Raw genomic sequence first — 17978 nt, forward strand, 5'->3', positions numbered from 1 at the left:
TTTTAAAGTCATAATGGGTATAATAACTGCAATTTAAAAAACTCATAATTTATGGAAATTAGTTCATAATTAAATCCTTTTTTTTACATTTAAAAATTTACTAATTTAAGTGATAGTTTTCCCTAACTTTACCGGTTGTCTTGACATTTCCAAGTTTCACATGATTTCATTAAGCTTTTCAACTTGCGAGAAACCACGGTTACTCAAACGCTGGATAAGTCTGTGCAAATACTGGTTTTTTTATGCAAAGCAAAAATCAAATTGAATGTTTAAAATATCAACAAAGTTGAATCAAAATGTGTTCTAGATGAAGCTGTATTCCACTTATTTTATAAAATATAGGATCGAAGTAAAAAAATAATAATACTTTAACACTTGTAATGTTTGAACTGATTTAGTGATTAACCAATTGGCTCTATGTTCAATAAAAAATACAAAATAACCATGCATATTATTAATATTAAGCATTCATGAAAGCAAATGGAATTGCTAACTTTTGATTTTTTTAAGTTAACAACTTTATCAAACAAAACATATACAAACAAAAAAAAATAATTATTTTAATAAGCAAATCCAATGCTTCCAATGTTTTAAGGCTTTGCAGCAAATGGGAAACTTCAAATACAACGTATAGCAAATTGCCTGGTTAAGTCAAATCTAATACTAAAAAGATCTTTGATAGATTTGCTCAGTGAAAGCTTCGCACAGGCCCACCACTGGAAACGGAACTCAGAGGCTCTCACCTGGTCGTACATGATGATCTTGTCTGCGGTGGTGTAGAGCAGGGTGGCCTTGGCGAACAGCTCCCGCTTGCGGTCCTTGTTCTTCTCGCGGTTCGCCTGCTGCACGTAGTGCGCCGCCAGCATGTCCAGGGCCCGCATCTGGTCCTTCTCATAGTCCCGGTAGTCCACGTTGGCGTCGGAGCGCGACGCCTCCAGGATCCGGATGAAGTCGTCCACCTTTCCCTGCTTGTAGTACTCCAGCTGTCGACACAACCACGGTCCCTCGCAACTGTTTGCCTCCGAGCAACCTGCTGGCTCCATGTCTAGAGCTCCCGGCTGGGTCCCGGACCGGTGCTCTGTTGTCCTTCACGTCCATACCGTGGAACGTAATGGAACACCAATGCAGAACAACCCTTCCGGGTGCGCCACGGCTTCCACCACAGCGGTGTTCCCCTTGGTCTTTGTGATCTGACACAAGCATCGAGGACTCATCAGCACACAAGCAATACAAGAACTTTGTTATATGAAGTAGGGAATACCTGAACATTTGGTTTTTACAGTGGTATTAAATTTTTTCTTCTGGGATTTTTAAATGTCTTTTTGACCAGGTCATTCTAGATGTTAGTTAACATGCACAATTACTCAGAACAGAGATATTTTTGAAGGAATTTTAAGATACCATTCCATCATTTACCGGATGTAAAGGGGAGGGGAGTAGGGGCTTGGGACGGGCTGGCCAGTCCGAGGCTGGAAGCCAGGTCTTTTGGACCACAAGTCCATTTGTTCCACTGTGCAGCGCTGTTATTGAGCATGTGCTTGATTTCGCTTCAACATTTTTGTTTTTATTTCTTTTATGGCAAACTAGACACCATACTGTCTTCAGTGCTGTTCATAAATTTTCTGGGTAGTTTCTTTATATTGTTACGAACGCGAGAGACCAGACCGTGATACCAGGTTCGGTAGCTGGCTGGCGGCCCTGCACGGTCACATGTGGTCCACTGACGTAAGGCATTCCACACGTGCCTGGTCGGATTACAAGGGTAGTCACTACCCCCCTCCACTTCCCGTGCATCGTCCTGCCTCAGTGATGTTATCTATCGCTGAGCAGCCTTGGAAAATCCGCGGGCCGCCCTGCAGAGTGGTGATAATGGACGCCACCCTTCTCAACTGTTCGAACGTCAGGCCGGCCAGGGACGACGCGACTCGTCACGGCTGCTCTCGTCGGTTTGAGAAGGGCGCCACAGACTACTTAAGCAGCGACGCCGGCCTCTGCAAGGAAGTTTTGGCGACAAGAGTCCCGGTGAGTGCCGTGAGTGCGGCGACTGCGGTGAGAGTTCTGCGTGAGTCCCACGAATGAGTGCAATGACAGGTGCCGCGAAGAGTGCGGTGAGGGTTTCGCGGAGTGCCACATGAGTGCCACGTTACGAGCAGATTCCGAGCGATGGGAAGTGAGACATCGACAAAGAGGGCGAGAGACCCCCTTGAGAGTGGCGCGACGCGGAGTTCGACTGAATTGTGAGAGTGCAGCGACTGAGTGGCACGAGACTGCGTGTGTGGACAGGCGCGAGGTAAGGGGTTAACCATTGTTGAGCCTAGCTCCTGTGAGGAATGCGAACTGCAGAACTTGACAGACATTGAGTGACTTGAGGATAAACATTTATAAGTACAATTATTTATTATTAGTGTAAATATTAGAAATCAATAAAACTGTAATAAAACTTAATTGGGCTATCCCTTACGAAGCCAGTTCTCCCCACATTATCAATCGTAACAATATATACATACTAGTCAACCCCTGCGGAATTATGCAGTGCGCACGAAACCGTTTTGTGAGGCATTCCATTTTTAAAAAATTTGGGAAAAACAACATTTTGAAGAAGAATAGAAAAAAGTAAACGGGTGTTGGTACAAAAGAAGACATGTAATTGAACACATCAGTACAAATATCTGTTTCACATTTTTTTACAAAGTATTATATCCAAACATGCCAATAGTTCTGTTTAAAAAAATAAATACGTAAACGCTGATGTTTCAAGTGGATATCCGATTTGATATTTATCGAATCCGGTTTTACATCTATCGAAAAATTGACACATCCATTAAAGGACCTCTTCTTAGATGATTTTAAATCTCAAATTTAAGAGAAGCGGTACATTTTTAGACGGTGGGTCTATTTTTCTTCATTAGCTGGCACAATAAGTTTTAAAATGAAGGGTAAATCATGGAATTTGATAAAGGAATAAGGAAAATCTCGTGGACCGACAGAAAAACAGGCTAGAGAAATAATAATTAAGATAAACAATTTTCATTAATTGTTTGATATTTTTTAATAATCTTCTATTATGTAATGTTATCTACTTCATATAAATTTATTTCTAAATTTGAACTTCCTTAGGTGCATTATGGAAAAATGATGAGTGAATTTTTAAGATGCGCATTCATCATTCAATGAAATTTTTGTTTTTTTTATTTATTTTAAGGCAAACTGGATACCATAATGTCTTCAGTGCTGTTAATCATTTTCCTGGATGATTTTTTACATTTACATATAATATAGTTTCATTACTTGTTTAATATTTTGTAATAATGTTACTGTTATGTAATGTTAACAACTTCATATAAATTTATTTTTGAAGTTATACTTCTTTAGGTGAGTTATGGAAAAATGATGAGTGAATTATGTTGCACGCACACCATGTAATGAAATTTTCACAATAAGATGATGGACCCAGGTGTATGAACATAAATCCGTACATAGACACTTTCATAAAAATAAGAGGACATACCAACCTTATAGTGTGCCAAATGAAATTTTATGGTAGTGAAACTATACAGGAATATATTTGGAAAACTAAAATAGTCATGGTATAGATTAATTTAGTAAAGTTTTAAAAAAAGGAAGGATACTGGTAGTATAACAATCATAAAATATTGTTACGATTTACTGCGGGTTCGTAAAGGATAGCTCAATTAAAGATTTTATTACACTACACAGTTTTATTTACTGCCACTACTTATGTCACTTACAAAAATCTTCTAAAATGGCAAATAATTAATTACACTTAAAGAAAGTTCTATTCCCCAGTCACTCGTTCCACACACCTCGCTGGGCCGCACCTCTCGCGCAACTCTTGCTGCAGCGCCCCTCGTGGGTCCCCGCCGCGGGACTCCGTCGCCACACTCCGCCGCCGCCGATGCACTTCCCCTTCACCGAGGATCCGCTCAACTCCTCGCTCACAACTTCGCTCGGGACTGCGCCGCGCCCGCGACTCTATTGCCCGGAAACTCCGCCGCGGGAAAACTCCTGACTCCACTGAACTCACTCACTCCCTGCCCTGGAACCTTCGTCCAAGGACTTCACCACTCTGCCGCACCCGCGGCACTATCGCCCGGAAACTCCGCCGCGGGAGAACTCCCGACTAAACACTCCAAACTGACTGTCTGCCCTGACGTCCTCGGGCATATATATAGGCCCCGGCACAATTCCAGAACTCACGAGAGCGGCCGGGGCCAGTCGCGTCATCGCGAGCCGTCCCGACGGCAGAAATCTATCGAAAACACGTGCCGGCGGCTCGCGTAACTCCGCAGCTGGCAGGTTTCGGAAGTAAAACTAACAGTGCCGCACGGGGGGAGCGGAGGGCTGGAGGGAGATAAAGCGGCGACCCAGGTGCGCACGGCACATCTCATGTTACGGCGGCATGTGATGCAGCCCAGCTAGCTCTGCACCTGCACGTGACGTGGCCTTGCTAACATTCGTAACAATGTATTCTCGTTCTCGTCTTCGTAGCGCAGCTAATAAGCTAAAGGTATGTGGTTCTAAACTTGACAGCTGAAATTGTTTTAACTTTTTTTTTAATTCAAGATTACTGAATTATATAAATTATACTCTAGGCAAATATATATATTAATACATTTTATTTATTTATTGTATTCCTATAATATTATTAAATACATAGCTCAGTCCATTGGATTGATTATTTCATACTAGGTAGGCCTTTACTTAATTTTTACTTAAAGTAATATTAACTTAATTACATTTGTTATGTAATGTATTTCCATGAATTTGCATAGGTAATAAAAAATATAACTTTATAATACTGCTAGTACAGCTATCCTTTAATATTTAATCGATTATAGTGTGCCGAAACTATATAATATAGGTAAACTCTTCAATGAATTTAATGAGGGAGTATTTTAATTAAATTCCTTGTCAAAAATAAGGTCCAAGCCAAGGTTTAGTATATTTACAAGTCTTTTTCGTTTTTACTGGAGATGTTTTTGCTCTGCAAATCAAAAGATTTGTTAGTTGACGTAGCAGCTCCGATAGCAAATTCTAGCAGCAGGTGCGGAACTACATGTGAGTCGCATTCAGAAATTTATTGAATACGGGTCCACATAATTAAACATCTAATTATTGTGAATATTAGTGACAGAAATTATGTTTATAAACATTTTCAAGTGTATTAATATAAGTGGCGTTATGTTCCCATATGTGTAATTTATTTGCATTATTAAATATACATTATTACATTATTATTTAATAAATAACAAAAATTATTAAATTATAATAAACATTCTGGATATTTATTGACTTTCATTATTAATTAAAATTTATATAGATTATTTTACTAAATTAAATAATTGATTTTATACACATGTTTATATACATATTGAATACTAAGTATTTATTTAATTAATTTTTGTTACAATTCATTTCAAAACAGATCAGTGTCTTATACTTAAAAGAATTATAACTTCTAATGCACGTACATAAGCATACATACCTTTTTTTGTGTTTGTTTTCAATATTACATGTTCTGACTCAGAATCCCAGTATTGATATTTGTTTTCTTTGCAAACTTAAGTTCTGTTTTCTCAATTTAAATTCTGTGCACCTCAAATAATACCTACTTGTATATTATTGAATTTTTTTTATCAGTGATTTAGTAGTCCAGTCGGCACATACATTTTTCTCTTGCCTTGTTTTATCCTTCACTGCAAGATGGGTTGCCACTAAGCCACTTGTCCATCGGGCTTCCCCAATATATATCTTTGTAAGGTTATCTTAACATAACCAAAGGAGTATGGCAGATGATTTCTAGCACAGTATCGCCTCTAAACACAAGGTTCTTGACTGGCGCACAGTCTTCTCGCCGTGCACAGAACTGTGACATTTGAGCGGTGACAGTAACATCAAACGGCATAGAAATAACAATAAAGGTATAATGCAGGTCTCTTAAGTGCTTTCAAGAATCTGTACTGGTTGGTTTACACCTAAAAATTACTCTGAAAACACACCTTTGAGCCATTTTAACTCTTCTAAAAATACAGTTTAAAACTTAATCCAAAATCAAAAGTACTTTTCGGCCCTCAGCGAATTCCTAAATGCTTTTCTTAAGCAGACCCCGCCTGGATATAATGAGCAGTTTTGAAATTCCGTTGTTTTTCCTGAAGCTCTGCGCACCGTGTGAGTGCCCGGCAGACCGCGCCCTTATGTTTTTCAAACATTTATGATAAAATAAATAAACTAAATTTATTTTACTGTCTGTAAGTATAATTTTATAAATTATTAAATGTGCTCTTTTTATCACAGAGTTTTCTTATCAACATAAATCTTGCAGCACACTTACTGCAGCTTCGCAACACATTTGTGTTACATTGCACTGAGGTCGGGGAAAAAAATGGCATAAACCAAAATCACCAACTATTTTTTTTTTTGTTTTGTACAATCTTTGTGCCTTGTATTAAGGCCTTTTCACACAGTAAAATATCTACTGCATTCCAGCCATGGAATTAAAATAATTAATATATTTGAATAAACTTCAAAGATACAATTCAATAAAACTTGAAAAGTGCTTCTTTTGAAGATTTTATACACTAGTCAAGAACTTGAACTTTAGTATAGGTACATGTTATGTATGTCAAGTAAATTTTTTTTTCAGATGTTGAGTTCAAGGGACTGAATTCAATTAATATTGAACATGTATTGAAACAAAATTTGATTGTGTGAAATGGTCCCTAGGTACAATGTGATTAAAACATTGCCAATATTTGAAGCATCATAAGTACAGATGCACTCTCAACTGTGACGGGTAAATGCGGAATAATACAGGATCAAGCCAAGATTTTTGTGAAAAAAAAAACTGGTCTTGCCATACTACTCCAATAGATGGCGGAATTTGGGTCCAGTATCTACACTTTACTATTTGTTTAAAACTTATGATACCAATATAAAGATAATGACAACACCTCTATTTTCTCTTATGAAAACTATAAGCATTTGTCGCTATACAATTTATGCAAAAAAAAACTGCAGTGATTCTAATTTTCTAATATAGGATAGGTAAAAAATAACAAATGTTTGCCACCATATAACACAGTTTGTAGTTTAACTATATTGATTCATTTAACCTATCATTCAATCATCCATTTCATTATTCATTATATCATGAATTCTATCAATCATTCATTCCATAGCATGGCCCCCCACATTCCATTACGGGCCCTGGACTCAGGATCGGAAAAAAGGTCCCCCCCCTCCCGTGCTACATTATAATTGCATGGTTATTTCTTACCTACACTCTTTTAAGAATGTTATTTAACCTGAAAATACAGGGTATAATTATGGTTACTATTTTATAAGTCCAAACTAAGCTTTATTTATAAAATATTACATATGTTTTTTTCTAGTTTGTAAAAAAATTATAATAGTTAAAAAATTAACAAATAAACAGGGCTGGGCCCGCGCCCTGGACCCAGGGGTCCACCCAGCCCCACCCTTGTGGCGGCCATGTTTCATAGTTCATTATTTCAATTATTAATTCTGTCAATCATTAATTCTAACAATCATTCATTCCATCAATTATTCATTCTGTAATTTATTTGTTTATTAGTTTTTTGTTTATTTGTTAGTTAGTTTGTTTGTTTGTTTATTTATTTATTTAAGGTCCTAGATAGTCATGATTGCTAATGCATCACACTCATGTGGCGAATGGCATGGTCAATCCCCACACCCCGGAAAAATTAAAACTTGTAAGCACTTGAGAGCAAGACTTTTTAAGGACATTTTCCAATTTTTTTCTTACAGCTTTTTAACATCAAAGTAATATTTATATTCTTATATTAAGCAATATAACAAAATGAGATAGAACTACTGTTTCAGGAACATGCAGATTTTAAGTCAGAAAGTTAAGACTTTTTCAGAGACAATTTATTTCCACATGTTTTAAGTGGAAAGTCTCCTAGTTTATTTTTAAAGTGTTTTAAAGTATTTGACTTATTTTTAAAGTGTTTTAAAGTGTTTGACTTATTTTTTTAGTATTTTAAAGTATTTGACTTATTTTTAAAGTATTTTAAAGTGTTTGACTTATTTTTAAAGTATTTTAAAGTGTTTGGCTTATTTTTAAAGTGTTGCTACAGAACAAAGTGAGGCATCAAAAAACAAATTGCAAGTTAGCAATTATTTTAGACTTCCACCACAGTTAATGTTAATTTTTGGACTTTCGTGACTTGAAGATACCCTGTTTATTTAAAAAATATTATTGCAGAAATGCCTCTTGCAGCTGAGTTGTTTTCCTCACTACGGCTCGTGTTGACAGCATACAGTGGTCCAGGGTTTGTGTCCAGTGTATCTGGACCAGCCATTATTCACACTGCCCAGGAGAAAAAACAAAAATTAAGTTTCAACTCACGGCCAGGGTGACCCAGAAATGAAGCTCAGCGTGCTCATGGCGCAGAATGCTGAGGACTTCTCCGCCGTCAGGAAGTTGGTCAAAGTCCAACTCTATCACCTGCAACACAGGGCAATCCACAAATATGAAATTGCATATTCCATTAATTATGTTTTTGTTTTACATAATTCCCATTCTGTTTACAGTAAATATTATTTCTCCTGTCCCACATAATATTTTTCACCCATCTAAACAATATTCAGAGTGTCCACACATATCTTTAATAAAATTATCATGATTTTCCATAAACCAAAATTAAAAACTACCCTGACTAATAAATCTATTTTTTAATAATTTACATATTTTGCAATTTTCTGAAAGATAAAGGAAATCCTCTACCAACTCCATAGCTGGGCTAGTTCAAACAGAACCTTGCAAACACCATTTAATTGTGTGTATGACTAGCCATTAAAAAACCAATCGGAAAAAAAAAACCTTCCACAGTTTGTTATGGCAAAAAGGAGCATGATATTTTCTCTCTAATTACTATCATTGGAATACTCCCATGACTTTTCCAGGATTTCAAGTAATTTCCCTAACTTTCCCTGACCAATTTCAACTTCCCTGACATGGTTAATCACAAGAAATTGTTGAATAATTTAACTAAACTGGGAATAGTACATAATGCAAACAAATTGTTGCAGTCCTATCTTAGTGACAGGAAGCAACCTGTTTACATTCAGCATAGCCTGAATGACTGGGTCCACACTGTCAATTCTGACATTCAAAAAGTAATTAGCCTACTGGGGTTTCCAAAGAAAGCATTTTAGGCCCTAACCTATGTTAATGAACTGGAAGAAGCAATAAAAAATAATGATGATTTCATTAGCTTTGCAAATTTAAAATTTCTCAATTGTATGAAATTCTGCTTAAAACAATCTAAATAGCTGGAAGATTGGTTTGGCTTATATATGCTCACATTAAATCTTAAACTAACACTAAATGCCTAAATTTAGAAAAAAAAGAACAAAAATGATACCATTCAATTAAGTCTTGATGATGAGTTTCTCACAACAGCAGGCATTATGTGCCACTATGGCAGCCAACTAATGGAAGCCTCACATCAAAAAACTAAAGAATAATTTTAATACCAGTATTTACATTATTAGAAGGGTAGAAAAAATTTGGAATTACAATTATTTACTAACATCATGTTTGACTTTTATTTCACTTTATTAGTTGTGGCATAATTTTTTTGGACATAAACTGGGGATGGGCCAATGAAATCTGCAAATACCATCAAATCCTTAGTATTCTGATTCACTATTTGAGGAAAAATATTAAAACAAATAAAGTAAATTTAAAAATTCAGCACTGATAACCTCTTAAGTTTACAAATGCAATTTTTTTTTCATAGCTATACTATTACATTCCTAGTTATTGTACTTTTAACATGTAATTATATAAATAAAATTACAATATATTTTGATTCCACTAACTTAGTTTGAGAAACCACCATTTAAAGGGAAGACTGCTTCAACACCAGAGTTTATATTTGTCATTTATTGTACATTATTTCTGTTCGATACACCTAAATTTTGATTCCAGGGACATGTTCGGGGTACTCTCTGGGATTTGGATTTGGGAAAATTGGGATCTGACCCATCACCAGTATAAACAAATCCTAATAAACACAATTTTTATCCAGCAAGAAAATAACTGTATATAAGGAAAATACCAACTCAGAGAGCAGGGGAAAGAGAGACAATCACAACTGAGGGGCAGGAGTGTGTGAGGGACCTGGGGAAGGCAAAGTTGCTGCAGGAGCAGTGCTGGCAAAGTGTGGCACGAGACTGAAGGAGAGAAGCCAAAGGCAGGGCCAGCACTGGAAACAAGGATGGAGGTGAGCAGTAGCGGATCCAGAGGGGGGGCTAAGGGGCTCAAGCCCCCTCCAAAAAGCATCTGGGTCCACAATTGTTTTAGTGTTTGCCTTGATAAAGCCTAGCCTCAGCTGGGTCAAGCCCCTCCCAAACCAAAATCCTGGATCCGACACTGGAGGTGAGGAGGCTGGATGGGATGAAAGGGGCTGGGCCTGATGGTATAGGGAACTGCCACCTCAAGCTAGGGGTAGCCTGCCCAAGCACGAGGCAAGGTCATGCTCGGATCAAAGTCAGAGTAAATGGCACCAACTGTTGCCAGATTGCAACTACCCATCTTGTTAACATTCAAATTCTGTTTGTTTATTACTATTGATAATTATAACAAGTTTAATTATTTTTTTTTTATTTTACTGTGTGTTTATTTTTCTAGGACCATAAGATAGTGTCTTTTGATAGTATTATTTCAGTTGTAAACATTCTGAAAGAAAAAAAAATACCAATTCCAAACACCCATTCATTATTTCATTGGGGGAAATTATTTGTAGCTGTCGTATCACTATATTGATAACAAGGTATTCAATTAATTATGTCCTATGGTCAAACAGAGCCAAACATTTTAATAGTTTTTGTAAATGATTTTTAAAAAAATATTATCAGAAACTGGTTGAAAACAAGATGGTGGCTTTCAGTTTACAGATCCTTACAAGTAAGAATTGAATATTATCATATGATGCTCTTGGTGAACTACAGCAATAAAATTAATATCCTAAATTCCTATTCCAGATTATACACTACAAAATAATTTTTTTAAATAAATTTTGATAAATTTTTTTTACAATATAAAGCTGTGTCTAAAACTTTTGTGCTCTTTGGGGATATCTTTTGACAGATGACAGAACATACTGAAACAAGGACGGCGCTAATGGCAGATATCATACAGTGGAAAGAGAGAGTAAGGATGGTATTCCAGGACACGGAAATAAGGATTTAGGTGTTGAATATGCTACACCTGGACCGTAACCATATTCCTAGTGCACTACAGGACACAGACAGTCTATTTTTAGGCAACGGATTTTGATTTCCTATCTGTTCTGTTGCCCCAATTCCGCGCATGCGCACAGCTCAATTTTTTGGTTGATTTCATCCAGATGGCTGAACCACATTAACTTGTATACAGGCATTTTGTTATCATCGGGGGACGTACCTACCATGTTGGTGTGCCAAATGAAACTTTAAGATAGTGAAAATATCCTGGAATACTTTTTGTACACTTTAATGGTCATAAAAACAAATAATCGCAACTTTAAAAGTACACCAATTAATTTGCACAATAGTACTGCTATCTGTACGATATTTGGTGTAGCAGATGTATCGATGGTTGCCAAACGTCCACCAAAATGCATTAAAATCAGATTCTTGCCTCGTGCAGGGCACAATTTATTATAACGGTTGCTTTTTCGTTACCAAACAAGGACTGGGTTTGGACAAGTTCTGGAATACAGTCTATGAATTAGGTTACGGTTGTATCTCAACAAGTTAAGTAGTACTTATTCACTACCTTATCCAAATGTCTCGGAATATCACCCTAAATGCCCATTTTAAATGCATAGGCCTACTGCAAACTAAGGATGGGACACGCTACATTTACAGTTGCTATTTCGCAGTCGCTGGAAGAGGGGACAAGGCACAGCCTGACAGCATGACTAGTGCAGGGAAGGTGATGGAAAGACTGACAGACAGGTAGATGGTGGACATGATAAAGGAGTTGGGTCGGACAATGAGAGGCAACGTGGTTTGAGGAGGGGTTTTCCTGCGAGACAGACAGCTGGGCTGCCGGAGGACCTGGTGGAGGCAGTGGATGATGGTAAACAGGTGGACGCAGTGTTTATTGATTTTGAAAATGAGTTTGTCAGGGTGATAGAGAAGTGGAATAGGTTGGTAAGGGACAACAGGGTGGTAAACTGGACAGGCAACTTCCTTCGGAATATGAAACAGCGGGTGAGGATGGGAAAAGAAAGGTCGGAAGAGAGGGAAGTGACATCAGGGGTACCAACGGGGAGTGTTATGGTCCACACCAATTCATTATCATGATGACAGATATAAAGGAGGGAATGAGAAATAGACTGAGAATGTTCCCGGTTGACTGCGTGTTGCATGCGGGAAGGGGCACACCTGCAGGGTGATGTGGATAAGTTGAAGTGCTGGGCGAGAGCAAATGGGATGGCACAAATATAAACATGACCAAAAGAAGGTACAGCAGGTCGTATGGAAGGGGAAGAGGGGACTGGGTCTGAAGGATAGGAAGGAAAGTAAAGGAAAAATTGTATTCCACATTGGTGAGGCCTATGATTAGGAATGCAGCAGCAATTTGGGAGCCATACCTGGTGACAGATATGAAAAGAGTTAGAAAAGGTACAACTCAGGGCAATGAAATGAGGGATGAGTATGTAGAGAATAACGGAAGGGGAAGACAATCAGTGATGATGAAGGAGCTGGGGTGGGGTACACTGCCGGGGAGGAGGAAGGGAAAAGACTGGTAAAACTGTTTAAAGTGATCAATGAAGGGAGGGGTTGTGAGATTCTGGGAGAGATATTGCACAGAGGTACACATAGAGGGAGGAGAGATAATGAGTGGGAGATCCAAAGGGAGTGGAGACAAACAAAAAGAGGGACGCAATTATTCCTGGTGAAGACGGGGCGGGAGTTGAATCGGCTTGAGGGGGAGATATTGAGTATGAGAGGAGGGAAGGACTTATGGAAGAAACTTCAGGAAAAGAGGAAAAGGGAGAGTAAGTAGAGGGGATAACTCCTTGTCATCAAAGCGACTGAAATAATTGGTTATGTATCAATCGCAAATAGTTATTCAAGATGCCATTTATAACTGTTTAAATCATTAAAGATTCTTCCTGTTCCTTGTATTTTTATTTTTAGATCATCTTATTTAGACATAGAAACAACCAACAAAATTAACTTTAAATTCAGTTTGCCATCGCTCTCAAACTAGATTAAGCCACAAAATACATGTGCACAGCACCACAAGATAATACTACTAGAGCAAGTGTTTTCTGCAATGGAGTAATACATTATAATAGCTTTCAAAATTATATAAAACAAATTGAAAACAAAATTACATTCAAATAGGTACATATAAGAACACTACTTCTAGTAAATGTTTTTAGACAGTAGATGAATACTTAGTACATTATAAATAAACATGTAATGCTAGTTGTGCCTAGAGCAATTTCTTGTCTCATTGTAATAAAATTATATCTATTTTCAGCATTGCTTTAGTTTAAATTAGTTTTGTATTCGAATGCTATGTATAACTGATAGTTTTTTGTTTCATGTAAATAACATTGTTGTGTTCTGTAGTTAATAGGCATTAAGTTTATATAAAATATTTATCCTGATTGTAAACAGTAAAAGTTCTAATGTGTTATATATTTTCGACTTGGTCCATTGGCAGATAAGATAAAATGAAATAACTGGGAAGCATCCAAAGCATGAACCAAGCGCAAATGCAAAGGACACATCAGCATATCTGCTTCATTTTATCACACATTGAATTAACTCAACAAGGATCAGTAAATTAAAATGAACCACTGTTAGCCTAATGTAACCAAACAAATCATTAATATAGCCTACTGGTTTTGTTAACACTTCGGGAAGCAAAAGGGCAGTATAATTGAAGGTAAAATGGATTTGATTCTACTCATGAAAGAGATATTTAAAAACTTTTATGATTAAGCAGGCTAATAACATGATAATGGGGTTGTTATAAAAAATCTGTTTCAGTCAATATTCTATAAGGGAAGCAAGCTGGAAAGTTCACAAAAGATACTGAAGTGATTCACTACCCATTTTACACTATTATTAACATGAACATAGTATTGGTGAACCTAGTAGGCCTATGTTAAAAACAATGCTGAAAGTTTATCTCTGAATAACATTAGATTAAAATAATGCTTCTGTTTCCAAACACACATGCATTGATAGCTAAACTGAAATTGATTTGCTTACTAATTTCAGTTCAACTACAAACTTTAGCTTTAATTTTCATGTTTGGTTCTTACCTCGTCTGTATCTCTCAGCGGAATCTCCACTGAATTCGACATTTTCGCAGGCTGAAGCCCACAGTACTTAGGGTAAACTTGTTGTCATAACCTCAACACAACTAAATTGGGGACGAAAATGTAGACAAACGCTGTAAAACAGGAGAAAAAAATTATTATGCATAAAAAAGTAAACTTTACCAAAGAAAATACATTTTGTACAATGTAGTACTACTTATGTTGTTGCAATAATATTGCAATAGAAAGCACACACATCCCTTCCACGCAGCCGTCCACCGAATTTCTACAAATTTTTTTTATGCAAAAAAAATTTCAGTAGTGACCAAACATATAAAACTTACTACTTGCATTACTATGTTTAATATTCTACAGTGAAATAAAATATTTAAGACCTCTGATTCAATCAACGTGCCTTCTAACCTTCAACAACCCAACCATACACTATTTAAAAAATGTTAAAACACACCAGCCACTAATCAATGTAATTTGTAATTTATTTAAGTGTATTTGTGATAAAAATTTTATGGGCATTGTATGTTGCAATTCCATATCGTTAAAAACTGATTTTTATTATATATCCAATTGAATCAATTTATTACTCATATAATTTCATTGTTAAGTATGAAGGTCCCATGGTGTAATGGTTAGCACTCTGGACTCTGAATCCAGCGATCCGAGTTCAAATCTCGGTGGGACCTGGTAATTTTATAATGATTAATAAGCTTTTTAATTTTCTTTTCAAATGAAGAATCTTAATTTTTACAATTTCACAAATATAATCATAAATGGAAGTCCATTCAGAGCTTCCGCCACCAAATCGCCGCCGTGTCCTCACTGTGTAAGAATAACTAAAATTACTTCATATCAAATTATTTACGAAACAAATAGGCTAAATGATCTCAAAGTTGGAATTTGCCCCTTTTTTTTTTACAACTGTATTAAATTTTAATTCTCTTTTATCTGGTAAGTTAATTTATCAGGGTGGTGATCGCTGAAAAGGAGGAGGGTGACAGGGGGGGGAATTGTAAGGGGAGGACTCCTTGCCACTGGGTGAGAGCCCACTTGCAAGCGTAATAGTTAATTCAATTCAACTGAATTTTAACAACCAATTTATCCGCCTCCGCCGTTTCTTCATATGCTCGACTGGAGGCGTGTGACAGCGATAACATGAACGGCCACTGGCAATACGACTGCGAAGTTCTTACGACAGTGTCGACGCAGTGACAACACCCTCAGCCAACAACTCGCAGAGTCAATGCCAGACACGACCCACCCACGACCACCGAAGACCTACGCAACAACGATCACGAGCACGAAGACGAAGTCCCTGCGGCCAGTGGGCCAGACGGATGACCTTGGTGGCCCCCACATCGATGAGTCTCCGGGACCCCAATGTGGGATCCATCATCATCATCATCATCATCATCATCATCATCATCATCATCATCATCATCATCCTCACGCTCCTCATCGAGACCATCTTCACCGCTCTTCCGTGCTGACCACATCAGCAGCACGACAATATCAGTGCCCAGAGCCGCCCCCAGCAGCCCCAAGAAGACGCCGCCCAATAAGCAGATGGACTTCTAGGACGGTAACGTCGGAGGGTCTCCGTTTCATCAACATTTGCCACTCACTGTCAACATTTCGGCCTTGTGCCGTTGTAACCAGTGTATATCCATGCGTGTTCACCTTGTGTAATTTTATATTAAATTGACGTTTTTGGACGGGGATCCCGAAAGAGACACAACCCCCTTCCTCCCTGTTAACCAAAATTTAAATTTAAAAAAAAAAGCCGCTCGTGTTATTATATTGAGTTACTACGTGTAATGATTATCCACCCGTTACATGGTCAGCCAATTATTTGCACCAAACGTCGCTGTAGGGTGCCATATAGTAATTTGAGAACATAATTAACACATCATTAGCTGGCTAAATGGTGCCAATTATATTATTTTGGTTTTAATGTTTACACCATGAAGTTAAGCTGGATTTACAATTATAAAATATAAAAAAAAGGTTAACAATTGAGTTCCTATGTGTAATTTATTCTGGCCAATAAAATTTCGTTATTTTCCAATATTTGTTGTAGTGTTCGTAAATAAATATTTTCATCACGTGGTTTGAATTATTCAGTGACAGCTGACAAACAGCCTGATAAAAGGTTTTTCAACATATAATATAGGATACTTAAAATTTTTATTAAATAATTTTAATCTCAAAGAATTTTTTTTTAGTTATGAAAAAATTATGTTAATGAATTTTTAGTGTACGCTCGCACCATTAAACTAAACTTTCATAAGATGAAAAAAGGTTACATACAAATTTAAATTATATGCGTATATTATATTTAAGGAATATATATTGAACACCGGTCCATATTTAATGTTAATATTAGTGATATAAATTGTATGAATATTAGTGATATAAATTGTGTGAATATTAGTGATAGAAATATGTCAATAAACTTTTTCAAGTGTATCTTCAAGTGTATTTATATAAGTTAGTTTATGTTCCCGTACGTATAATTTATTTGCATTATATATTATTACACTATTATTTAAAACTTAATTAAAATTAATATATCAGCTAAAAGATTCAAAATATTTACTAATCATCATTATTCATTAAAACTCATCTTGATTATTTTACTAAATTAATTCATTTTACACATGTTATTGTATTAGTATTGAATATTGATATTTTTTTAATTTAATTGTATATATTTAAATATCACACCAGTCCTTTAATTATTTAACTTCTATGAATTATTTGCATGAAAAAATAGTTTTTATATTACGTAAGTATAACTTCTAACGCACGTACAAAAAGTACACGCACCCATTATTATTATTTTTTTTAGTTAAATTTGGCAGATATTTGCCATGAGTTATTTTAAAACAGTTATTACCAAAGTAATCTATCTTTACCACCATATGATAGATAAATATAAAAATTTCCCAACTCCCGCTAAAATGCTGCCCTACTCTGGTCTTATTGGTTGTTATTCAATGTGTCCGTAATATAAATGACATATATTAATTTCCCTCCTATGCGCACGACCTCTTTCCTCACCAACTCGTTCGTTGGTAGCTGTGAATCAATAAGTTCGTAAACATGGAGGTCAAATCATGTGGCCTCAAGTTCTAAGTTAGTTATTTTCATTAATTATTAATCCACTTTTTTGTCATAAAAGTTAGGAAGCAATCGAAAAATAAATTAATCACACTCTTGTTGTAGTCACAAATTTTGTCTTATAAAAATAAATTCGACGAGGATGGGATTCGAACCCACGCGTGCAGAGCACATTGGATTAGCAGTCCAACGCCTTAACCACTCGGCCACCTCGTCAGATGAATGTCGCAATGGTTATACATATTTATATACTAATAATACATTATTAACTGTTATTATTAATTTATAAATATATATAATTTTGAAAACCATTTTATACTAAAAGTTAAAACTATTTTACTCGTATAACAGTCTTCAATTAGAGGATAAAGAGAAAATAAATAGTAACGCAACTTGTTTTTCCTACTGGAGAGGTAGGTTCCAGTATATTAGGTGGTTCACGAATTTATGTAACTTACATAATTTATCTTGGTGTAATTTAAAAACCCTAAACATTCA

The 17978-nt window shown here is 36.3% G+C and overlaps 1 protein-coding gene and 2 non-coding genes across 5 annotated transcripts in view; 1 reads left to right on the top strand and 2 right to left on the bottom strand.

Moving 5' to 3' along the window:
* Positions 1–14788, bottom strand: part of LOC134527641 (RNA polymerase-associated protein CTR9 homolog) — a 118366-nt gene extending 103578 nt beyond the window's left edge. Inside the window, exons 1-4 of one of the 3 annotated variants that reach the window (XM_063360502.1) lie at positions 14738–14788; positions 14346–14476; positions 8414–8512; positions 744–983 (exon numbers count right to left, since the gene is read on the bottom strand). In XM_063360502.1, coding sequence (XP_063216572.1) covers positions 744–983; positions 8414–8512; positions 14346–14387 — 381 coding nt within the window. In that variant the 5' untranslated portion in view covers positions 14388–14476; positions 14738–14788. Of the gene's footprint in view, positions 1–743; positions 984–8413; positions 8513–14345; positions 14477–14598; positions 14633–14686 lie in introns of those variants that run through there. The other 2 variants (XM_063360503.1, XM_063360504.1) reach the window with 2 other exon arrangements.
* Positions 14789–14971: 183 nt separating this feature from the next.
* Trnaq-cug (transfer RNA glutamine (anticodon CUG)) lies at positions 14972–15043 on the top strand. The gene has a single exon. It is a non-coding gene; the product is annotated as a tRNA-Gln (tRNA).
* Positions 15044–17614: 2571 nt separating this feature from the next.
* Positions 17615–17696, bottom strand: Trnas-gcu (transfer RNA serine (anticodon GCU)). The gene has a single exon. It is a non-coding gene; the product is annotated as a tRNA-Ser (tRNA).
* Positions 17697–17978: the final 282 nt, after the last annotated feature.

This window comes from Bacillus rossius, chromosome 1 (genome assembly GCF_032445375.1).
Source record: "Bacillus rossius redtenbacheri isolate Brsri chromosome 1, Brsri_v3, whole genome shotgun sequence".
NCBI lineage: Eukaryota > Metazoa > Arthropoda > Insecta > Phasmatodea > Bacillidae > Bacillus > Bacillus rossius.